At 35.5% G+C, this 25,577-nt stretch overlaps 1 protein-coding gene across 5 annotated transcripts in view; it reads left to right on the forward strand.

The window, feature by feature from the left end:
* CNKSR2 (connector enhancer of kinase suppressor of Ras 2) overlaps positions 1–25,577 on the forward strand; it is a 263,361-nt gene that overhangs the window by 93,977 nt on the left and 143,807 nt on the right. For all 5 annotated transcript variants that reach the window (XM_057538225.1, XM_057538222.1, XM_057538223.1 and 2 more), the window contains exons 5-6: positions 4,562–4,603; positions 20,654–20,773. In XM_057538225.1, the coding sequence (XP_057394208.1) occupies positions 4,562–4,603; positions 20,654–20,773 (162 nt within the window). The remainder of the gene's footprint in view (positions 1–4,561; positions 4,604–20,653; positions 20,774–25,577) is intronic.

A 25,577-nucleotide genomic window follows, 5' to 3' on the forward strand; every position in this document is an offset into this window, starting at 1 on the left:
TTGCATGTACAGTAAAAGACAGCATGAGCTACTGAAGAAAATTCCTGGGAGTATATAGTGGCATAGCTCTAAATCCAATTTTAAAAATCTAAATTTAGGGCTTCCCTGGTGGCGCAGTGGTTGAGAATCTGCCTGCTAATGCAGGGGACGCGGGTTCGAGCCCTGGTCTGGGAAGATCCCACATGCCGCGGAGCAACTAGGCCCGTGAGCCACAACTACTGAGCCTGCGCGTCTGGAGCCTGTGCTCCGCAACAAAAGAGGCCGTGATAGTGAGAGGCCCGCGCACCGCGATGAAGAGTGGCCCCCGCTTGCCGCAACTAGAGAAAGCCCTCACACAGAAACGAAGACCCAACACAGCCATAAATAAATAAATAATTAAAAAAAAAAAATCTAAATTTAATCGTAACCTAAAAATAACTAGAACGTCAGAAGTGTACCTTTCCATAGTATGAATAAGTTCATAAAATGGAGATTTCCCTATATGCAGTGCGATTTTATTTTTAAAACTTGGGGGTATGACCTTATGGGAAAAGATTTGGCCCTAAGTGGTAACAAAACCCACACTTCAGAAGCAAATACTTTAAAATCACAATTTGATGGAAATAAAATAACTTACTGATAAGATGACTCCCTCAAAGTACCTAGGGCTGTTTAAATATTTAGCATGATAAAATGAACTCCAAGAAATTATAGCTTAACTAAATAGAACATAGTAATTTAGTTTCTGTTCTTCTCCCTAATATAAAGCAGCAGGTTAATATGTGCTTTTTGTGTTGTTCTGCTTTATTGTTTTGTTTTTATTATGCTGTGTCTCAACCTTTGTGAAAGCCTTTGGCTTTCAATAATGAAGAGGCATTCTGGCTGAAAGAAGGTAGAGATACAGACAAGTAGAAGCAGCATTCAAAGTAGTAAGCTATTTAAAGAGAAATAAGTTTACTAGCAGGAAAAAAGAAAAACCAATCAATAAATTGGGGGAACGTGTAACCAAAACACAAAGCTCTGAGAAGCTGAGAACTGTTTAGAGTGAGCTAGCAGATACTGTTTTTAAATCAGTTTACTGTTTTATGGATTCTATATATTTGATCATTTTTGGTTTGATTTGGTTTGGTATTCTTCTATCACATGATATCCTATAAAATAGAATACGTGTTTCTCAAAATATTATCTTTATCAAAATCATCTTGAGGACCCGTACTCTGGATCTACTGAATCTCTATTTCTGGGGATGGACCTGGGGATCAGCATTTTAACCCACTCCCTAAGTGATTCTCACATGTATACAGAAGTAAAATCTGAAAAATCACTGCAGTAGCTTAACTGTGTTTGGGTGTACTTTCATTGCTTTTGCAGTAATGCCTTTATTTTCTTTGCCTAAAAGACGTACTTTTTCTAAGACCCAATTAAAAGCCACCTTTCCTGATTTTTTATTTTAAGGCAAAGTTAAAGTTGTTTCCTCCTCTGTTTCCCCAGCCCCATGATCCTGCCTTTATTATAGTAATTATTGGTGTCCCAAAAGTCTTAGTGCATATTTAAGCTTTAATAACTTCACATATATAAATATGGTACAAACATCATTTGAATTTTAATTATTTCAATTTCTTTTACAATCATTTAGTTTTATTTCAAATGGTAAGTTTTTAATTTTAATATTTGTATGTGACAGTTTTTTAGACCCATGGAAATACTCGGCCACCTTAGTCACCTGATGTAGCTCCCTTAGACTTTATCTTGTGGGGTCATCTCAAAATTGTGAAGTATGCATCAGTACTTCATTCTTTGAATAATACTAAGGCCAGGATCACAAATGTAATCCTTTTAGTCACTGAGGAGGAGCAGCTGATGAAAGTTTTTACAAAGTTTGAAATTTGACTTGCACAATGTATAGCCCAACACAGTGGTTTTGTTGAATTTTAATAAGAAATATATTAATATTTTTAAATTTTAAATAATTGACCTTTCATATGTTGATTTGTGTAACTTCATGGCATTTATACTTCTAAAGTTATTAAAACTTAAAACTGCATGAAGACTGTAGAATTCTACATATTTTAACTTATTTGTGTGAATGCCTATCTCCTTAAACTGCACTTCTCTAAGCCATGTTTTATTCATCCTTACATCCTTAACACAGATGATTAATATTTGCTGAATCAAGAGAAGTACATCTATTATACATTATCCAATTGGTTTAATATATTCAATATTATTAAACTGTTACTAAATATATTTAGATACATTTAGTATATTTAAAATTTAGCTTCAAACATATTAATATACTTAATATTTAGTAATATTTACTGTTTCCATCCATTACAGTTATCCTTTTAGATGCTCGAATTGCTCCATCTCTGGCCAGTGAGAATGTCTTCATGTTGGCTTCTGAGTCCTACTGACACAATCCTTGTAGTCTTTAATAGCTTCTTTCTATCTTGTGTCACAGTATAATCCGTGCTCCTCTTGTACAGTTCCTATCCCAGATCTGGTATTAGCCATTTTCCAAGAAGGCTTGGGAAATGGTATTTGAAGACCACCAATTGTGGGGAGTTCATTTATTACTAAATTGGTCATTGTTTCTACGCTTTTTCAGTGGACAGAACTAAGAGAAGCATACATACATACATAATACATCAAGAGACTCTAAGGTTTTTACCTAACTTCTTATATATGTATCTGCTTTCTCCCATGCTAAAATTACTTACCAATGTCACCAAGAGTGATAGAATGATACTGTCATATAATTGTTCAATTGCTTCATCCTGTAAAAACACACACAACAGTTTCAACAAAACAATAACAGAATAACAACACTACTACCAACAATATGGTTACTGAAAATAGTATAAGATTTTGGTTAACAGTTCTTTTTCTTATATCATACTAGGGATGTACAAGTAGAGTATATTTTAAAGAGACTTGAAATAGTTAACTCTGTGTGATTATTCTGTCACTAGCAGAATATTCATTTAGATCATATTTACTTTTTTCCTTGAGAAGAATCCTTTTGAAGTTTGAACATTTAATCATATCCTCCGATTCTAGGAAGGTAGGTAATTAATGAAACTTGCATCCATTACAGCTGAAGCTAGCTGTAGAGGCAGCATGGGGAAACTGGGCAACTTCCCAGCTTTTCCCAAATCGTCTCTTCCCAGTGTAATTGTGTTTGAAGTTAATTCTGTAAAATTGGACTCTTCCAAATTCAGATGTAAGTACAAATGCACTTTCCAAATATAAATGTTTTATCTACACCTTGGCTCCTCTGTACACATAACTCATAGTTAATTATTAAGAGTTGACTTTATATGAGTATATAGACACAGATATGATGGTGTTTGTAACAAACTTCTCCTTTGGCACAGAATGGCAAGGCCCAATCCTTAAGTATTTCTATTAGTTTGTGAAATGAATTAGCCCAAATTTAACTTTAAAAATTTTGGCCCAGGGGCTTCCCTGGTGGCGCAGTGGTTGAGAATCTGCCTGCTAATGCAGGGGACACGGGTTCGAGCCCTGGTCTGGGAAGATCCCGCATGCCGCGGAGCGGCTGGGCCCGTGAGCCACAGTTGCTGAGCCTGCGCGTCTGGAGCCTGTGCCCCGTGACGGGAGGGGCCGCGATAGAGAAAGGCCCGCGCACCGCGATGAAGAGCGGTCCCCGCACCGCGATGAAGAGTGGCCCCCGCTTGCCGCAACTGGAGAAAGCCCTCGCACGAACCGAAGACCCAACACAGCCAAAAATAAATAAATAAATAAATAAATAAATAAGAAAATCCTTTAAAAAAAAAAAAATTTTGGCCCAATAAGAATATGTACTTCTTCTGACAAGGTATTGTGGTGAAGTGGCATTACCAAAAGCTATGTTGAGTAAGATTCCTTTTTGTCAAAATTAAATTCAGGGGAAAAAATGACGTGGATTCTCATTCCTCGAAATATGCAGTATTGTGGAATATGGATATTTTTTTCAAAGTTAGATAGCCAAATAATAACTTGTTAACTTTATATTTTAACATAAAACTAATTAGTTTAAAATTTTTAAATGATACAGAGCAACAATAATTCATAGTTAAAATGTATTTATCATTTACTGTATGCCAGATAGTGCTAAGCCATTTATTTCATTTCCTCATTTGATTCTCACACATCCTTATTGGTTTACTTATAATATCATGCCCATTTTATAAATTCCTTGAGTAAAGTGAACCATAGAAACACGAAGTTTCTAAGCAAAGATCATTTTGCTATAGTACTGCTTATTGTAAGTCTAGCAATTGCAGATAAAAAGACAAATCAGTATTTGAAATGTTGGAAATATTTCAACAAAATACATTTATCACATGTAAAAGTTTAGACAGGAAATGATTATAGTAATTTTTCCAATATTTGTTTTTATATCTATTCAATGTATATTGTCCTTTATTATGTGTGTTTAAAATTAGTAAAATTAGAAAACACAGTTAAGCAAAAATTAAAATATCCCTGTAACTGACCATCAGAGCTAACAAATGTGAATATATTAGTTAAAAGGAATGCTTGATTTTTTAAAATTAATGTATATGTTTCTTTTTTTTAGGATTGTACTGTATATGAAACAGAGAATAAAATTCTTCATGTGGTAAGTATACTTGGATTTATTTTCACCTTCATTACAAAATATGTATTCCTTTGTTTAACTAGCTATTAAGTAAAAAGCTACAGCCTATAAAAAAGTGAGCCCTGTATATTTTATAGGAAAAGTACAAAAAAATCAAAACATAACAGGTTATATTAGTTATAACCATTCTATTGTAACTTAATAGAAAAATGTGACACAGTACTTTAAGATTGTAGTATGTAGCAAGGTTAAAATGCAATAAAATAAAGAATCTAGAGAAAAGGAAATTTGAAATAAGAATTTTTCACTCTTGACCTGTGACAAAAAGAGATCAGAGAAAAGTATTTGGTTGTATAACAGAGATAATTTACCTCTGTTGTCATTTGGATGAAGTACTTCATAAAATAATCAAACTGCCTTTACTCTGATTCTGTGTTCACCAACCTTCTAAATTTTAGCTTGGCCATATTTATTGAATCAATTCATGACTTTGCATGTATTTTATTTTACTACTAGAAATATTGAGTATGAGTACATTATACTTTGTAGAAAGGCATCTTCTTTCTTCTTAATGAAGTTTGCTGCTTTTCTTTTTTTTAAAATAAATTTATTTATTGTATTTATTTACTTTTGGCTGCATTGGGTCTTCACTGCTGCGCACGGGCTTTCTCTAGTTGTGACGAGCAGAGGCTACTCTTCGTTGAGGCGCACAGGCTTCTCTTGTTGCGGAGCACAGGCTCTAGGCGCGTGGGCTTCAGTAGTTGTGGCGTGCGGGCTCAGTAGTTGCGGCTCGCAGGCCCTAGAGCACAGGCTCAGTAGTGGCGCACAGGCTTAGTTGCTCCACAGCATGTGGGATCTTCCCGGACCAGGGCTCGAACCCGTGTCCCCTGCATTGGCAGGCAGATTCTTAACCACTGCGCCACCAGGGAAGCCCTTGCTGCTGCTTTTCTTTGTTAATCCGTTTCGTGGTTGATGCTCATCTGCCCTAATAACTTCACCTCTATTAGAGATGAGTGACAACATTAATAACATTGAAGAGGTTTAGAAATGAATGCAATATATTTACTTCAGCAATTTTGCGTTTCAGCTAGTGAGAATTTAAAGATCTTGTCTGATAATGATTGAGACAGTGGATGGCATTAACCAATCAATTCAGCTCAGAAAGCACTTGTGTTTTCATATTATTATTCCACTGGCCTTCCTGGCCTTTTTATGCAAGGATGGCCCAGCCTTCACTAGAAGGTTGTATACTTGTATATTACTTTTCTCACAGTAAGAATTATTTTTTAAAAATAATAAAATAATATAGTATTACACTTGGCATGTAATACTGGGATACTTTATTTTTATTTATTTATCTATTTATTTTTGAAGCATAGTTAACTTTACAATGGAATACTTTCTTTAAAACAAAATTTTTGGAAAAGTCTCTTTCTAGGTTTCCTGTAATATAGAAGAAATCACTTGGAGTCTAAAAATCTGTGTCTGAATCCTAGTTCTATCACTTTCTATCTCAGTGACCTTAGTCAAGTGATTTAACATTTTTTGAGCTTTTGTTCTTTTTTTAAGGTAAATTTTAACAATTAAAAAAAAATTACTGAGATAAAATTATGTTAGTTCCAGGTATACAACATAATGATTCAATATTTGTAAGAGACTTTGTTCTTAATATGTAACGTGAGTATGTGTACTCATATAACCTAGTAGAGATTACAGTAGCTTGAGATATGCACTAGAACATAAACTGCCTCAGACCAGACCCAATATCTTTATTTTGTCTGGAGGGTAAGGGAGGCATTTGTCAAGAGGAAGGAGAACTTATCACTTATGAAAACCTGCTCTATCCTAGGAATTCCAGAGGCAATACAAGCATCAGAGTGTTCTTCAATACCTGGGCAAACTGAGATAGCTCAGGAAAGTTGTGAGGTGTGTCTTTTCCTGACATAGATCTCTATTTAAAGTTGAGTAAAGAAAAAGAATGGGAAAGAGAAGAGGAAGTATTCTCTCATATATTAGAAGAAAATCTTTCCCCATGAAGTAAGTTTATTAAGAACATCTATTTAATGTTCTCAATGAGAACTAAAAGAACATTGTTTTATTAAAAATAGAATACCATACTATAAAGAAGGTAAGGCCACTATAAACTGAGCATAATATGGACTAAGAAAACAGTCTCTAAAACTCAGAACATGGAAAAAGAAATTAAACCATGCTGAAAGCAGCAAAAAGCAGACTGGATATTGAAGAAAATTGAAACAGTGAGACACAAGATAAACTTTAATGATGCTCAGATATTTAGTAAATTAATGAAAAGACAAAAAATGAGAGAAGATAATAGCTCTAGAGTGTAGATTATGGTTAACCCACCTTCAATTAAGTGTTAGTTTCTAAGAAAGAAAGTAATAGGAAACAAAGATATAATAGAATAATTTAGAAATAGAAGTAGGGAAATTTGGATTACTCAACAAAGTCAGAAAATGTGTTGGAAAGATAACAGTTTCAACACAAATGAACTTATATACAAAACATAAATAGAACCACAGACATAGAAAACAAACTTATGGTTACCAAAGGGGAAAGGTGGGGGGAAGGATAAATTAGGAGTTTGGGATTAACATATACACACTACTGTATATAAAATAGATAACCAACAATGACCTCCTGTATAGCACAGGGAACTATACTCAATATTTTGTAATAACCTATAAGGGAAAAGAATCTGAAAAAAAATAGATATAAATGTGTGTATAGGGCTTCCCTGGTGGCGCAGTGGTTGAGAATCTGCCTGCTAATGCAGGAGACACGGGTTCGAGCCCTGGCCTGGGAAGATCCCACATGCCACGGAGCAGCTGGGCCCGTGAGCCACAGCTGCTGAGCCTGCGCGTCTGGAGCCTGTGCCCCGAAACGGGAGGGGCCGCGATAAAAGGCCCGCGCACCGCGATGAAGAGCGGTCCCCGCACCGCGATGAAGAGTGGCCCCCACTTGCCGCAACTAGAGAAAGCCCTCGCACGAACCGAAGACCCAGCACAGTCAAAAATAAATAAATAAATAAATAAATAAATAAAATTAAAAAAAAAAAAAGCCTTATTTGTTAAAAAAAAAAAAAAATGTGTGTATAGCTGAATCACTTTGCTGTACACCTGAAACTAACACATCATTGTAAATCAACTATACTTCAATTTAAAAAAAGAACAATTTCACGATATTTTCTGTAACATTTTACAATTTCTATGGCAAGAAGCAACTTTACATTCATTCAACCAGTGGCAAGAGAGAGATGTGAGGTTTTGACTTCAAAGAAACAAATTTTAGAGTGTATTCACATATTTACTCTGAAACCCTAACTGCCAGAAGACAATGGAACAAAATCCATAAGCCTTTGAAGCAAAACTGTTTATATCTAACTAAATTATCATTCATAAGTGAAAGTAATAAAAGATATTTTTAGATCAGCAAGATCACTAAAGGACCATTTTGAAAAGTATACTTGAATATGTTTACCAAATAAATGAAACAAAAGTTGAATTCCAGGATAGGAAGGTTGTGGTAGCAAAGGCCTGAAGGTGAACAACAAAACCAGATGAGATGGTGTCTTAGTTCATTCCTGCTGCTTTAAAAAATACAATAGACTGGGTGGCTTAAACAACAAACATTTTTCACTCTTCTGGAGGCTAGGCAGTCCAAGATCAGGGCACCAGTAGATTTGGTGTCTAGTGAGGGCCTGTTCCCTGATTCATAGAGGGTCTTCACATGGTGGAAGAGGCAAGGGGAGCTCTGTGGGGTTTCTTTTATAATGACTCTAATCCCATTCAAGAAGGCTCCAAACTCATGACCCAATTACCTCTCAAAGGCTCCACTTCCAGATACCATCACACTGGGGATTAGGTTTCAGCATATGAATTTGGGGGGGGGGGGATACAAACTTTGAGTCTATAACAGATGGAGAGGAATAAAAAAGTATATGAGTTCTAACTACTATTTTTTAAATGAGGGTTTTTAATGATAAATCAAAAATATAATGCAAATATCATTGAATTTATTTATTTTTTGAAGAGACAAGCTCTGTATTTCTAAATTAAACCACGAAGACTACCATTACTTTCCAGTGGCAGTTATCCTCAGAAAACAAGGATTTCCTGTAAAACTAATGAAATACAAATTTTCACCTATCAATTCATAAACACAAATACACACACACATACACACACTACCACACACTAAAAATATCCAAATGCTGGTGAGAATCTGATGAAATTAGAATGGACACACCGTCTTGCTAGGCATGTATGTTCATAAAACCTTTTTAAGTTTTAGTCAATTTCAAGGCTCAAAAACATTAATACTGTACTAACATTTATGTAGTGTTTAACATATGCCTTAGGCACTATTTTAAATGCTCGGTATAAACTAACTCATTTGGTCCTCATAACAACCTTATGAGGTAGGTATTATTACTGTCATCTCCATTTTACAGATGAGGAAATGGAAGCATAAAGAGGTTAGATGACTTTTGCCAAGTGACACAGTTGGTCTGGCCCCAGAGTCCATATTCCTATACTATCTTGGGAATCTAGTCTAAAAATAAATTCTAAAACGCAATAACGTTTTCTGTAGAAAGAGTTTATAGCAGAATTATATGTAATAATGAAAAATAGGCAATAATAGGTTAATGCTTCAGTAAACTATGGTGCATTCACAGGATTAAATATTCATACTATTTGAAGTTGTATTTGTGAATATATGATTTATGAATAAATTATCCATAAATTTATGAATATACCAAAAATATTTTGTGACAATATTAATGGAAACATTCTAAATGATAAGTAAAAACCAGATTCAAAGCATTATAAACACAGAATAAATCACCATTGAAAATTGAAAAAGAAAATATTCTATATTAATATTTACTGTGTTTATTTGGTAAGATGATAGCTGATTTTTTTTGTTTGTTCATTTCAAGTGTCCTCCCAAGTTTCTTCAGTTAGTTTATGTTACTTTTATAATTTTTCTTTATAAAAGTAAATATTTATTATGTTTATAATCCTGATGGCCTTGAATGGGTAGTTTTATTCTCTACATAGTGAAATAGTCAAAAGAAGCTTGGACAATCCATAGGTTACATTTCCTGTTCAGCTTTTTTATCTTTAAAATTGGAGAGAGTTGTTTATGAGAAAGTAGTAGACTCTGAGGACCAAAAAGCTGGGTAGAAAAGAGGGTTGGTTGGTTTCAGTGGTAGACAGAGATGTCTATTAATATGAAATGTGAGAATGAATAAAAGGAGACTGGACAGCTTGGGTTTCCTTGGAACTTGCCGTTAAATATAATGGAACAGATGGCAGAGTGTGACCGTAAAGGACGAAAGGAAATGCAGATATCAATGTACTATATATCTGAGTGCTTGTCACCTGATGATAAAGAGGAATATATTTCACCTCTCTTGATTTGATATTTCCTTCTCAGTTAGGCTTTGTCGCTGATTACGCGTTCCCTGGCATGCTGGAGCCCATCTGTTTTTGCTCTGCACAGATCCTTGTTTTATACAGGAAATCAGATGCAGGGAATCTGGAGTTCTCTTCAGTTCTGTACCCTACTTTCTCCTTACTCCCACCTTTCACTACAATCTTTGAATCTGGAGAGAGAAGCATTCCTGAGAAGCCATTTCAGACCTTGTGCTTTAGCAGACTTATTCTGCTTGTCACAGCTCTGCTGCTCTCGCTGGTGAACCGCGAACACTTCTCAGCTTTGATAAGCTCATGGAAATCCCAGGCTAGGCATTGATCATTAAAGTCACATTGTTTAAAGCAGATTGTACTGAACTCAAATACACCTTTTACATTAACCAACAGTGTGATCTTGTATATGGCACTTGCTTTGTGCTAGCATTTTACCCTCATCGTTTTTATAAAGATAATGAGAGGAATAAATGAAGTAAATGCCTATTTTATTATTTTAGTGTTAACACTATCTTTTCGTTGTATAGTACTTTACAGTTTACAGGGTATTTTCATGAATGCTCTCTCTTCTCTCTCCTCTCTGTTCTCTCCAAGCTATTTTTTTTCATTACTTATTTAGGTTTGATCATGAATTAGGCTTATTTTGGCTTGTTAACTATTTGTTTTATTTCATGAAAATTTTGTATGTACTTTTTTCCTTCCTATAAGTGTATGCGTTCTTTACTCCTAAGCTCCATTTGGGCTGAGATTATTGTTCCTTCTCTGCTATCTAGACTAGAAATGGCTAAAACCACATAGAACCAACAGTTAGGTTAAGAGAAGAGCCTGGAGGAGAAAATTAAAAGGTCATTTTAGACTTTGCCCCACCATCTATATCATATCATTTATGTAAGCATAGTTTCCCTCTTCTAATCTCCCAAAACCTTGCGGATGTAAGTACTAGGGCAGCAGCATGCCCCATAATAAAATAAAAGTCATCATATTAATATTTTATCTTTAGAGATTTCTTGAAAACAGTGGTGGTCTAATTACTTTATAAAAATAATCTTATATTGGTCCCTGAAGCTGAAATGGCAGCTTTGCCAATTATAGACTCTTCTCTTAAAGCTGTGATCTTGGGCCATTGCAAACTGAATGTTTTTGTATGGTTGACATTTTGGTTGTAACCGTAGCATTTGAACATACAAATTATGGTCAGTCTCATTAAAACATGAATTCTAATACTGAGTTTTGTAGATAGAAAGCATTAGGATGCTTCTTTATTTTGAAAGTTAATGTGACCCTTCTATTTTGGCCCCCTTCACTGTCTTTGTGGTCAATCTAAAGAAGCACGCTAACTCTATTACTGAAATAGGCATTGATTTCTTGAGTGTCGTATTAGATTATCTTCAGGTTTTGGCAGTTTGGTGCTTTATCGCTTTGTAAATTTTTTAACTGTAAATTAAGTTCTCCACAACTGTTGTCTTGTACAGGAATGAAGGCATCCAGATAGAATATGATGGAGTTAGAAGATGTTTGTCTTTTATGGGACAAAAAAAAAAAATGTGTATATACTAATGGGAATGTAACCACACATAAAAAAATCAAAATAATCTGTTTTCACTGTGTCTATGATTTGGATAGACAGTATGTAAGTTGGTATATTATGGATATTTTTGCTAATATCACATTTGCTGAAAACATTTTGCATTGTAAAATGCTTTCATATTCAGATTGACTCTGAGTGTACAATCCTCGCTCTCAAAGAGTATTCATTTTAGTTGTTGAGTCAAGTGAGGCTGAGTAATGTAATAGAAAGAGCAGCAATTTGAGAGTTAAAAAGATTTTGTGCCCTGACCCCATTCTGGCACTTACTAGCTGTGAACAAACTAAATTAGCCTTTCTGATTACTCTGGGGGATTGGAGTGTCTGTGATTTCAAAGGTCTAAATGCCATAAATCTTTGGTGACTAACTCACAAGATCAGTAGAAAACAGTATGACCACATAAAAGAGAGAGATTGAAGGACTATCTTAATCTAAGACCATTCTTTATGTGATCAAAGACACTATGGATTTTTTAAAACTATAGTTATTGTCACTGTAAATGTAAAGATTTCTTCAAAAAGGTAATTGAATCAGTCTGGAGATGGATATCACACGGTAACTTAAACAAGGGAAGTTTAATCTAAACTAAACTGCGATAGAAGAGTACCGATATAGATGTAAAGAGACTCTAAAAGCATGCCCTAGGACTGGGGGAGAGTACCCAAGGAAGAACAGCTTGAGGTGGACACCTTCCCCCACACTGAGGGTCAGAAATCATTAGAACAGTCAGGTTGAGGCTTCACTGAGTTGCCTAAACCAGAGCTGGTCCAGTCAAGCAGGAAACAACCTTCCAGGATACAGGCAAGTGATGCTGGTAGGAGAGCTCACAGAGAGAGTGGGATGCTGTCGTGGGTATGAGGCTGAGAGGGCCACAGGATGGTGGTCACTGAGCCCAGGCTGACGCTGTGAGGTCACTGAGGGACTGCATAGTCTGGGCATCACGGATGTCCCCACACACATGTGTCACTGATGGACGTTGTAGCAGAAGCAAGAAAAAGCAAAACACTGCCCAAAGGGAAGAGAAGCCTCCTTCTCCCTGCAGTATCCCTCCAGCACCCTCTACTGGCACAAACTTAACATTGTCCTTACTGTGAAGTAGAAATATTTGAAGAGACCTGCCTGTCATCATAGAGCAGACACTGAAGGGTGAATTTGGAGCTGAGAACCAGTAAACTAATAGCTGGTACAATGCAATTAGCTCTTTTCTCCATAAAATCATATATGGCAGCTTTGAATTTCTCTACTATATGTAAAGACATTGCTCCCAGGTCTCTGCTGTTTTTCCCCTATTTGCCCGTAAGCTGTATATATGGTGCCTGGATTTTCCAGAAGCTCATCCAATCATAATGAACAGCTTCACTCTTGCTGTTTGAATCTAAAGTAAAATAAAATTATCTTCCTAATAACCTACATCTTATTCGAGCCACTAATATGTCCAGACCCTTGTTAATCTTGAGCCTGGAGAGTAGTTTGCCCACAAGTGAGTACTCCTCTCATCTGTCTGGGGACTCCCTGCAAGCCTGCCTGGCTCTGCTTCCTGCCCCTGAGAGAGCAGGCAAATAGGGTGGAGACTTTCCCAGATCCAGTTCTGGTTTCCAGCTGACTGTTTCCCTATCAGAAATCAGAGGAGCAATGGAAGCTCTTGTCCCAGCTTTAATTCAGACCAGGATGTCTCAGGAAAGTAGTTGTAAGTTGGAAGTGTCATGGGTCCACTTCTTGCTCATCAATGTAGGTGCACATTTGGGACTGATGTTCTCTCACTGTTTGGTACTGACTTCATCATTCTTAGATGACTATTATTTTAAAGTGTTATTGCTTCTTTTCTGTGATCAGGAACACAAGGACAGCATGGTTAATGTCAGTGATGTTAAGGACAAAGCCAAATACATCACCGGAAACACTGTCCCAGGTTGAGAAATCCTTGAGCATAGCAGTGGCATTTGAATCATGGAGCAGATACTCAGTGATTGTTGAATGAATGAATGGCTTAATGAAGCAGTGGTGGTGGTGATTTCTTTCCATTTTGCTAATTGTTTTGTTATGTTTTTTCCCCACCATCAGAGTTTGAAACCTAAAGGGATTGCAGAGTTTTCCAGGCCTTGTTGGAACAAAGTTCATATGACCTTTATTATTTATTTGCAAATACAGTTGCTTTCTGAAGCTATTGGAAACTCTTTAATCTTTGCTGTATACAAATATAATTTTTACATGGGTTTAAAGTTGAAATTTTATTCTGTTGTATTAGTTTTTTAAGTTTAAAAAATTGTTTCTATTCAATTCTCTTTACTCATATGAGCAATAAATTCTTCCTGTGTTGGGGAATATGTATGTAGATTAATACTTTTTAATATCAATTTAAATTCTCTTTATGAATTTTACTCTTTCAAATTTACCTGTGATTGGTCACTCTTGTGTCTTTTTTTTAAATTTTTATTTTATGTTACAGTATGGTTGATTTACAATGTTGTGTTAGTTTCAGATGTACAGCAAAGTGATTCAGTTATACATTTATCTATTCTTTTTCCCATTTAGGTTATAATAGAACATTGAGTGGAGCTCCCTGTGCTATACAGTAGGTTTAGGGTACCATTATAATTAGAAATGCAAAATTGCTAGCTCAACAGAGATCTGGCAAGTACTACAAATACTGTATTTCTGAATGAGGCTTATATAATTTAGAGTTCTCACTGTTTAATATGGAATAAATTTGCACTATTTTATAAAAACAAAGCCTCTCTTGTTCACCAAATATGATGCAAATATCATGCTCAGTTGGCACAGAGTTGCATGATTTATAATACTGAATTATACTAATATATAAACCAAACAATAAAATAAAAATATGCTCTGTCCTCTAGACTATTTTAATTGAACTATTATTTATATCAATAACTATTTTAATATGTATACACTATTTATCAAAATTAAACTTTTGTTACTGTTTTCCATGTTACTGATAAGAAACCTGGATTATTTAAGCTATACTTAAATTGTAGCTTTCACATCATTCTTGCCATCTTAAAATGCATATTCATCTGTTTATTATTTCCTCAGTTTATCTTGGTTTTATACTCTTGTCCCTTTTATGTATGTGTATATCTGAAAGTAGAAATTTCCTTTTGTAAAACCTTTTGTTAAGCTTATGAACCTGAGGTTCTTTCCTACGTCAAATGAATGTCTGATTTTAAATCTAAAGATATTTCCATTCATTTCCTCCAATATACTCAGAAGAATAGCCAGTATTCCACTTATTTAGAAAAACATAAATAAAAATACTTTAAGTAGCTCAATCATGTCTGGCTGAGTGTCCTCTGAGGCTAAGAGGCTAACTTAAGACTTCTTACCTACTCCTTAGCTTTTCACTATTGTTTGTACTTAGAATGCTTTCTACATTTCCTTTTTAAAATACAAAAGCTAAAACTTCACATATTAATCTAAAAAGTATCTGATAAATTCAGTGACAATGAAAGAATGCTGTTCAGAGATAATGAAATAATGCTATCTGCTAATTGGTTAGTATATTAATGTAGGGTTGCTGTTTTTCGAATCTTCACGATGACTAAAATGTTGCTTTTATGACTTTTTAAAAACCGCTGTTTATTTTATACTAAACGTGCTATGTTCAGATCTTTTTTCCCCTTAAGAACTTTTAGATTTGAGTGAACCAGCCATACACTATATGCAAACCTATATAAAATATAGTATGTATACAGAACAGAGTATGAAAACGTCCCATTTCTTCCTGAGAATATGCTCTATAATTATATTAATTCATATTTGAAATTAATGTAAACAACTGGAGAGAAAAAATAAGACAATACCATTAAATCCAGCCCATGACACTCTTCTGTTTTAAAAGTTTCTTAAGTCACAGCTAGCCCTCTCTGTTAACTGCTATTCAGTCACAAATCCTTTGTCACCATTTTGGGTAGTATAAACAGAATCCAGAGGATCAGTTATAATACCCATTGCCATTTTATGTTCCCTTTAACTTTACTAAAGACATATTATTTACTAGGCTTTAATTTAAAATTTAAAAATTTCCTTCTGCTTTTAGAACTAAAGATAAATAGAATTTAAAATCCTTTGGTATTTATATTGCAAAAATAGCAGAAGAATCCCCTTTATACAAGTGGTTACCAGTTATCTTCTCGCTAGGAAAGAGCTGTCCTTTTGCTGTTAAAATTTCAAGTTTTCCCAGAGAGCTGTGTCTTTCATAGTCTCAGATCTACTAGTCCTTATCTAAACTGCATTCTAAATTGCAAGAACACTTGCAGGCTCACCTTATATTTCATTATACTGTGTAGTTTAAACATGTTAATACAACATCCATTTAATACTGACATAGCTTTTAAACAATACAAAAATGAAATTGATCAGAAACAAATGGAGATTTAAGGATCGAAGTAAGAGATGGTAAGCATAATGATTAAGAATTCAAGTTGTTTTTTTTTTTTTTTTTGCCAAGGCAATGACCTTTGTCTATTTATTTAGCCTTGCTTTCTCATCTGCTAAACTGGCTATAATACTACCTACTTCAGGAAGTTGTTAAAAGGATACATGAAATAATGAAGTATTTAACATTGTGCGGGACACATGGTAGGTGCTCTATAATGTTAATGTTAACTTTTAATAATAAAGGATACATTTTTCTTGCTATATTATAGTTAATTTCTTTTTTTGGACCTAATAAGGTAGCAATAGATAATACTGTGTTTTAAAACAACATAATACCACAAATTCACTGAAGGAAAAAATTCACTTTTTACAAGGATGTGGAAGGCATTGTGCTAAATGAAATAAGTTGGACAGAGAAAGACAAATACTGTACGATGCCACTTATATGTGGAATCTAAAGAATACAACAAACTAGTGTCAGCTGAAAAAAATGCACAATCTAAAAGCTGAGAATTGTGTTTTATTTGGTGGGCTTTCTGAGGACTCAAGCCCTAGAGGCAGCCTCTCAGATAGCTCTGAGGGACTGCCCCGAAGAGGTAAGGGAGGGGCCCGTATATGCTTGGGTTTTTGCAACAAAGACCAGGTAGTGGGAACATCAAAATATCATGTTAATTAAGGAAAACCAGACATCTCAAGTTAATGAATTTAGTACTTTTCTATGTACGGGAAGATGCAAGAGCCTGGGCTCATTGAAATCATTCCTTTGATATGCACCTTAGCTACCCAAGGCCAGTATCTTGTTCTTTCCCATCCCGAGTCACCTCAGGGTGCACCTTTGAGGATGGCTGCAGTGGCTGAGGGCTTGGTAGTGGGCAGCCCATTTGTCTCCATTCTGAGTTCCCTCAGGGCTCACTGCTGGGGGGCAGCAGTAGTGGCTGTTGGCTTGGTGGCCTCAGCATCCTTTTTATGCTGATATGGCAGGCAACATTTTTCATTCGCACTAGTGAATATAACAAAAAAGAAGCCAACTCACAGATATATGGAACAAAGTAGTGGTTACCAGTGGAGGAGGGAGGGGCAGTATAGGGGTAGGGGAGTGGGAGGTACAAACTATTGGGTGTAAGATAGGCTCAAGGATGTATTGTACAACAGGGGGAATATAGCCAACGTTCTGTAATAACTGTAAGTGGAAAGTAACCCTTAAAAATTGTATAAAAAAAGAAAAGGAAGTTCTAAACCCTACTTCAAGTTCAATAAATAAGTAAATAAATAAATAAAAATAAATAACTTCCCTGGAACTTTGCTGTAGTACCCTTAATGTGGTTTCCTGCAGTGGCTTGATGTATGATACAGTAATGAGTATAGAATTAGCATTTAAAGCCAGGCCATTTTATACCCCTTCTAATTGGATTATTTAGCCAAGTGCCAAATTGCTACAGTATAAAAGTTCTAGTACATTGTCTCTAAAACAAGCAGCAAGGTTCTAATGGAGTTTCTTTTCTAAGTCTTTCTATTATTTTTTCCAAAATCTTTAATCTGTTAAATCCTGATAGCTTTGCTGGTAAAGTCAGTGTTTTGCTCATCTTTCGTATTCCTGGCAGACTTAGCACATTGCAGGCATTTGGCAAACAAAATTACTCAAGAAGAGAAATCTGAAAAAATGATTTGCAACTTAATACAGTAGATTTAATTGGTTTTTTTTTTTTGTAAAAACACCTACAATGTAGTATTTCTGCCTTTCTTCCTTCTACTCCACTTTTAAGTGCTTCCAGTGCTTGAATAGGAGAGCTACTATTGCTCATTACCAGCGTGTCATATGAGGCCCTGAATGTTGTAATGCACGTGTGTTGAGCCATTTTTGTATATCCATTACCTTCCTATTTATTTATTTTTTTTTTTTTTTAAAGTTTTACTTGATTTTATTTATTTATTTATTTATTTATTTTTGGCTGTGTTGGGTCTTCGGTTCGTGCGAGGGCTTTCTCCAGTTGCGGCAAGCGGGGGCCACTCTTCATCGCGGTGCGGGGACCGCTCTTCATCGCGGTGCGCGGGCCTTTCTCTATCGCGGCCCCTCCCGTCGCGGGGCACAGGCTCCAGACGCGCAGGCTCAGCAATTGTGGCTCACGGGCCCAGCTGCTCCGCGGCATGTGGGATCTTCCCAGACCAGGGCTCGAACCCGTGTCCCCTGCATTAGCAGGCAGATTCTCAACCACTGCGCCACCAGGGAAGCCCCCTTCCTATTTATTTATGCGTTGGACTCTTTTGAAATATGCTTCAGTTTGTAGAAACCACAGAGCGTTCTTTTTAGCATACTGATTTACTAATTTTCAGATTATCATGCAATTTAAGTATCCTATATAGAAACCCTTCACATTAGCATTGTTTTCCACCCCCTTGAGATAAAGAGAAAATAAGAATGAAGATGAAACCACATATGGAAGGAAAGGAATAGTTAAAAGATTTAAATCTGCCCCAAATTGTTTTTCTTCCTGCCAAACAGTAGCAATTTGAACTGTAGCCAGTTTTTGTAAAGTGCTGCCATTCTGTCTTTGCCCCCATGGCCGCTGATGAATATTTTCAAGAGAAATTTAAAAAAAAAAACACACACACACACACAGAGACTGGGGTCCCAGGATGGGCTATATAATATGGGAGTGCAAAATGAAAATATGGAGCCCCTTGTTCAAAAACAATTAAGAATTCCAAAATGGCACCAGCAAAGCATAATGATAAATGCAGGCCCTTGTGCACAGGTCACATGCCCATGAGGCTGGCCCTGTAAGGTTCCCTATTTCTGAGAGGTGGTCTTCCTGTTGGCACTTTGCTTAGCAGCTCTTGAATGAAGGGTAAATACCTTCATTGTATCTCCTGAGAGCGCTGAAACTTGAATATCAGAGAGAGTGAAGAGATGTGAACTCTCCATCATGACCATGCAGTGTGATTACTGGTCATTGTAAGATGGTCAGCAAGGCCATGGCATTAAGAATATGACATAATTCATCCCATGAGTAAGAGCTGAGCCCTTTGAGCTTATGGAAGGCAACAGGGGAGAATAAGCATTTATTTGGTGTCTTCTTTGGATAGGAGCCATATCAGACTTTTTTTTTTTAATACATTATCCTGATTAGTCATGTAAACCATATAAAGTAATCTTTATTACCCCATTTTCTACATGTGTAAACTGAACCTCAAGGATATAAAATAAATTGCTCACAGACACACAGCAAGTAACTGGCAGTGTGATGATTGCCTACATCTCTTCATACCAAGCCCATGTGCTTTGCATGCTGTCCACTGTCTGTCCTTAGGAGCTGATAGCCACAATAAAAGTGCAGCCATGAGAAGCAAAGAGCAGGACTGCAAGAAGGGGGAGAAATTTAGCCTGGCAGTTTCTGTGGGGTGAGGAAGCTGAGCCCAGCAAAGACTGAGGCCATGGACCATGTACAGAATGCAGCAAATAAAGAGTCCTGACCAGAAGGAGGGGACTGTCTCCCTTACAGTGGAGTAATGCAGTGGTCAAAGAACAAATGTAACATGTTGGAGATGAATACAAGGTGACACCTTGAGTGCTGCAAAATTGTAGCTCCTCCTACAGTAAAGGCAAGAAAACAAAAACAAAACAACCTCCAATGTTGGACAACCAGGCTTCAGTAAGTAAATGAGAGTCTGTGAAGCATCCAAGGGCCAGAACATTTCAGAACAGTATATTCCAAGCTTCATTCACTTATGTTCTACTTTCTTCATGATTTTACCATGTCTCAGTCTTAACCATACTATTATGGATGTAACATACATTAAATCTATTATTCTCTATCAGCATGAATAGATTTATACTAACTAAAGCACTAGCTTTCTGTCCTCAATCAAGCGAGTCTACTAATTGTTAAAGCTCATTTGCTCTTCAGTTTATTCAACTCATATTAATTGCCTTATATGTTCTAGGATCTGTCTACCAGGGTTAGGGGAGGAAGAGAAGTCAGAGATGAGTAGGACATGGTCCCTGCCTTAGAGAGCTTCAGAATGAAGTTATCATACAATTTCAGACTGTTCATAGAACATTGAGAAAGCAGGATTGAGGGAGTGCCAAACTTTGCCTGGCGTAAGGGGGAGCTTGGAAAGGTAACCTTGAGCAGGAGAGTCTAGACAAATGAGTGGGAGGAGTTCACCAAGCAGATTTGGAAGATTCATCTTCCCTGGATTTTGGCTGGATTTTTTTCTAAACTTTTCTGATCATGAAGTAAAAACCATCAAGGTTTTTGAACTTATTGAATTCACTTCCATCTAACGGTTGGCATCAAGAAGTTTTCAGATTATGAAGATTGTTTAGAAATAATCATTTTATTTTAGGTCTGATGAATCAAATAATAGAAACAAAACATAACCATAACTTTCTTGAATATTTTGATGTATAGTTCTTATATCCATAATTTAGAATATAGGTGTGTTTTATGTGTGGGTATTTCTTAACCTGAATACCTTTTTCATACAGACTTTATAGAATAAAATGCAAACTACTTTCTTCTACTGTTTTTTATTTTTCCCTGTAAAAAATGTTATAATAAAAAGTGATTTATATGTTACTTACAACATGTATTTACCATAATGGTTTTTTTGCATTTTGTTTGCTTTCAGTGTAAAACTCTTTCTGGAGTCTGTGACCACATCATATCCCTGTCATCAGATCCTCTAGTTTCGCAGTCTGCCCACCTTGAAGTGATTCAGCTGGCAAACATCAAACCAAGTGAAGGGCTGGTAAGAGATACCATGTTTATCAAAGCCACCACCCATCAACAGACAGCTAATGGTATGGGCAGAGCAGCCCCCAAACATGAGAATCCCTGAATTTTAACAAACTTTGAATGGTTTGGGGTTTTTTTTCCCTAGAGGAATTGAGGTAGTGGGAGTCAGTCATGATAAGAAGTTTTATAAAGATAAATGAAAATGAAAGAGAATTTAAAATGGTGATTTCTGAATTATCCTGTTTACTTTGCTAAATAAATTAGCTTTAATTACATTTTTCACCCCCTACCAAAGTTCCTTAGGTTTAAAGGAAGTTTAAGTTTTGAGTTTTATAATAAGAACCACAGTGTTACCTGCCCATGCAAATGAGTGTTTTGTTTATTTTGCTTTTGTTTGTTCCAGTTTTAATAGGTCTCTCTTCCCTTAGGTTGTGTAAGCTAAACAAACCCGATATTCTTTATAATTCTACTCTTTCTTTTAAGGGTGAGTAAGCAGGTGGATATTGCTAAAACTAGGCTAACATCTATGAGATGTATTTTTTATTATGTCATAATAAAGATAATCATCTTCTATATTTTGTTCACCTGATTAAAAATTGTATTGGTTCTAAATTTAACCCAAGGGAGAGCTTTTCCTTTAATGAGCCTCTAGAAAGAAAGCGTATAATATTAATATTAATGAGGGAGAGACACGAAACAAGAAACTGGCTGTAGAATATCTTACCTACTACACAACTATTACATGTTAGTTTGGTGCTACAGCGTTTCTACTTTCTCCCTAGAGGTGAATTTTCCAAGGATACTATTAATGATGTTTAGAAAGTAGAAATCTTGAAAACTAGTGTTAACAACTTAATTCAGATAATATATTCTTAAAGATCTCTATGCAGGTTTAACTTTTTATGTGGCCTTTCTTCGTCAGCTGTATATATGTGTGTGTGTGTGTGTGTGTGTATAACTGTTTCTGAGGGCAAAGCCTTCGTTGGTCACCAGTGATTTTTTGGTTTGAAGCCCTCTATTCTATAGAGTGACTTTTCTCCTGTTACTTAACAAATTACTTTTGGGTAACTGTAGCTCCTTGTCTTGTTGTGGCTTTTATCTGTATTTTCCTGGAAAGATGGAACTCAGCATCTCAGACATAGCCAAAGTATGTCATCATTGTAACCTATAAGTGTTATATCTATGTTATATCTTTGATTAGTTTAAAATTTTTATTTTAATGTTTATAAACTTATTTGAAGTAATATTTATGATTTAAATTCTTACTATTCTTTTTGGTCACATTTACAACGTCCAGTTTTATTTAAAGCATCTTTTCACCCATAGTATTAAAGATTTTCCTTTCAATATCTCCCCTTTCAGTAGTTCTGAAGGAAAGAAAGCTCTCTAAGCATGATTTGCAGAGTGGGAAATTATGAACTAATTAGATTAGGAGACAGAAAACCTGGATACAAATCACTTACATAAAATAGAGCTGTGAGTGTGATCTGGGGCAGGTGAGGGAGTAAATTTAACTTCCTTGGCCTTGATATTTCCATCTGTAGAATGTTGGGGGTAGGAAGGGATGGACTAGATCCTCTTTAAAGCTCCCTCTAGCTCTATGAGTTTGCAGTTCTGAGGATGGTATTGTTCTAAGAAAAGAGCTTATTTTTTTCCCTCTAATTACCACTGAAATAATGGGGGAAAAATAACCATGTGAAGTGAGTCAACACATTGCTCATTAATGGACTTGGTGAAATCTTGATTTTCATTTTCAGTGAAGGTATAGCCCTGGACAGGTCTTTTATTTTTTAAATTTCAAGTACATAGAGCTGGGTCTGCTCTTTGAAATAGTCATGAACTTAAAATGCTAAGAACCAGATTCAGTTAGTCTGGAAGACAGCTGGTAGAGAAAAGAGAACAAGTGAGTGCCTACCATTTTCCAGGTATCATCCTCACAACTCTATAGAGTAGGTATCCTTACCTACTCACAGATCCTTACCAGTTTGCCGTGTATGACATAGAGGTAATATACAGTAGAGGCAGGGTTTAAATCCAGGTAAATCTAAATGAGGTACAACTTAACAAAGATTGTTCCATTATCCCACATTTAAACTTGGGATTGCTAAAGGGAGGTATGAGATGTTTAGGAGAATGACTTTAAAACTAGAACTACTTAGAGAAATCCATTTTAAAGGACAATCAGCAACACTTCATTGGGAAAATAATTCCAAGGGAGGAAAAGAAAAAGCTAACGTGTTGAATATTAATAAAAAGAGTTAAGTGTAAAACCATTTCTTGTGATTCATGTTAAAGGGGAGATGACTAAATGGAAATTTTATATGAGTTACTCAAGGCATCATTTTAAAAATCAGCCACCTTTAAGTAAGTTTAGTCAGTCACATTTGAAATAGATTTGAGGATTTCGGTAACATTTAGCATGTGCTTAGCCATAGGAAGTGTTTAAATGAAGGAAAGAAATAGAAAGATGTGGGAGAATACCAAGCTTTAATGAAGTTTAATCAGCTTAAAACATCTGCATACGGTCTTTGGCTCTTTCAAAACAGAACATCTCACATAGGTAAAAGGTAACTGCTTTGTTCTTGCACTGATAAACTGGATAGATTGTTCATCAGCTTTCTACCTAATTAGTCAAATCTCCTAGGATTTCTTAGTTTTGAGAGTCCTGAGCATTATAAGGAATGGTGGGAAATGTGCTTAGTAATGGTTAAAATATATCAAACTAGCTTCTAAAATGCTTTTAAACAACAATAATTAGCAGAAAGTTAAAGGAAGGAAAATGAGAGCTATTGGAACATATCAAAACTAGATCAGAGCCAAGAGATAGGTTGAATAGAGAGGAAAGGGCTTGGGGAGCATCCTTGGGGAAGCCTCTTTGCCTCAGAGAGTTCTTTTGCTGTTTAGGCACTTGGACTATCTCCAAATATGCCTTCTTCCATTGACTTGACTGTGAGGTGGCTTTGGCTCCCGTTGGTTAACCGCCATTTGGAGATGGTGAAGCAAATGTCATTTTGGCAAGCTGAACAGAAGAGAGGGAGCTGTTGGAGTCAGCTCCAGAATTAATTAATTGGTTAAAAAAAAAAAGCAAGAAGGAAGAATGAAGATTTTGATGAAATGGAAGACCAGATTTATCTCAGTTCCAGAAAAAGAGCCATTTGAATTACATGTCCTCCTGCTGTTTGACCCTTTCTCAGAGGTGACCAAGTGATCAGATGTATTTCTGTGGACTCTTCATTATTCAGAAGATGATTAGTTTGAAAGTCATCCAAGCAACTTGTTTCTTCCCTTACTTTCTTTTGGTGCCTGACTTTTGGCCATTTTTCTCATTAGTACTACCAGAGGGAGATAAAAAATCTGAAGAAGTCAGTCTTGATTATTAAAAGCAGTTAAAACTAATGGTTTATTGAGGTTAGAAATGAAAATACTGCATAAAACAAAATATCTTCATTCTTTGTGGCATTTTAAAAATGTGCTTTATTTCTATTTTATTGCTCATAACTGTGAAGTTGCTAGAACTGAACTCTGTATACATAGCTCTATCCTTCTTTATTTAAGCATTTAAAAAATATTTTTGTTCATCTGAAAAAAATTAGCTTTAATATAAATTACATAACATTTAATTATATATAAATAATGATGAAATCCTCTTCCTATAACTAATAGATACTTGCTTTATCTTACAATTGCCATTTTAAAAGTTCCTGGTATGTGCAATAATTACATAGGAATTTTATTTCATTAGTCATAACTAGATTATCTCCATGAGTTCTTATGATCCCAATGAATATAATGACTTTTCTAAACATTTTTCTTAGGAGACTAGACTTTCTCTATGACCCAATCATTTTAAGAAATTATATAGAGCTTTTGTCCAACACCTTAATTCATAATCAGTAATGCACAGTGTTGAAAGAAGTGTGGAGAAAAATATAATAAGCTTTTGCTTATAATTGTCAGAAGAGATGGGTGATTTAAATAAATTTGTAAAATATCAAACCCAGTTACTCTTTATAACCACTTTGCACGTAGTATATGTGTGCTAGAGAGGTCTTAGTCTTTTTAGAATAGATGTTAAACAGTGAATGTTTGACTCAATATCTAGTTTCCAAATATTATTTCTAATAAGAAAAGTGAAGGTGTACAACTCTCTTGTTAATAAATCTGTAAATTAGGAGCCTCATGGTGGAGAGTGTGGTTAGGAGTCAGATTGCCTGGGCTTGAAACCTGGCTTCACCTCCTTTGGCAGACTCCTCAGTTTCCTTATTTCTGAAACAGAGATAATGACAGTTTGTACCACACAGGCTATTGTGAAATAAATGTCAAACACTTAAAACAGTCCTTAGCACAATAGAATTCACAGATAAATTAACATCTTTTAAAATTACATTCATTTTGTTTCACATCAGAGATCCAGGCTCAGCCATTTTTCTAGGTACCAACATCTTAGACATATGACATTACTGAAATGACTTTCCAGAATTAAAACCTACCCAATGACTTCTTAATAGTTCCATGCCATGAACTTACTGCTTCTTGTTTTTGTTACTTATTTTCAGTGAAAATACATGTGTATTCAGGTATAGAAATATATAATTGACATAAAGTTATAGGAAATTAACATAGTAATTGTCTACTTCACGTAATTGTTAAAATATATGCTTTTTCTGAAATGATTGTTGTTAGTTATTAAGCCCCTTATGTTTCAGACTTCAACTTTATTAAAATTAGTACTTTTTAATTTTTGAAGTCAATATTTTGAGATGCAAAGCACTTTTGACATAAAACTCAGTTAATTTTTACCCGAAGAGAATTTAAAG

The sequence above is a fragment of the Balaenoptera acutorostrata genome, chromosome X (assembly GCF_949987535.1).
Source record: "Balaenoptera acutorostrata chromosome X, mBalAcu1.1, whole genome shotgun sequence".
Classification (NCBI taxonomy): domain Eukaryota; kingdom Metazoa; phylum Chordata; class Mammalia; order Artiodactyla; family Balaenopteridae; genus Balaenoptera; species Balaenoptera acutorostrata.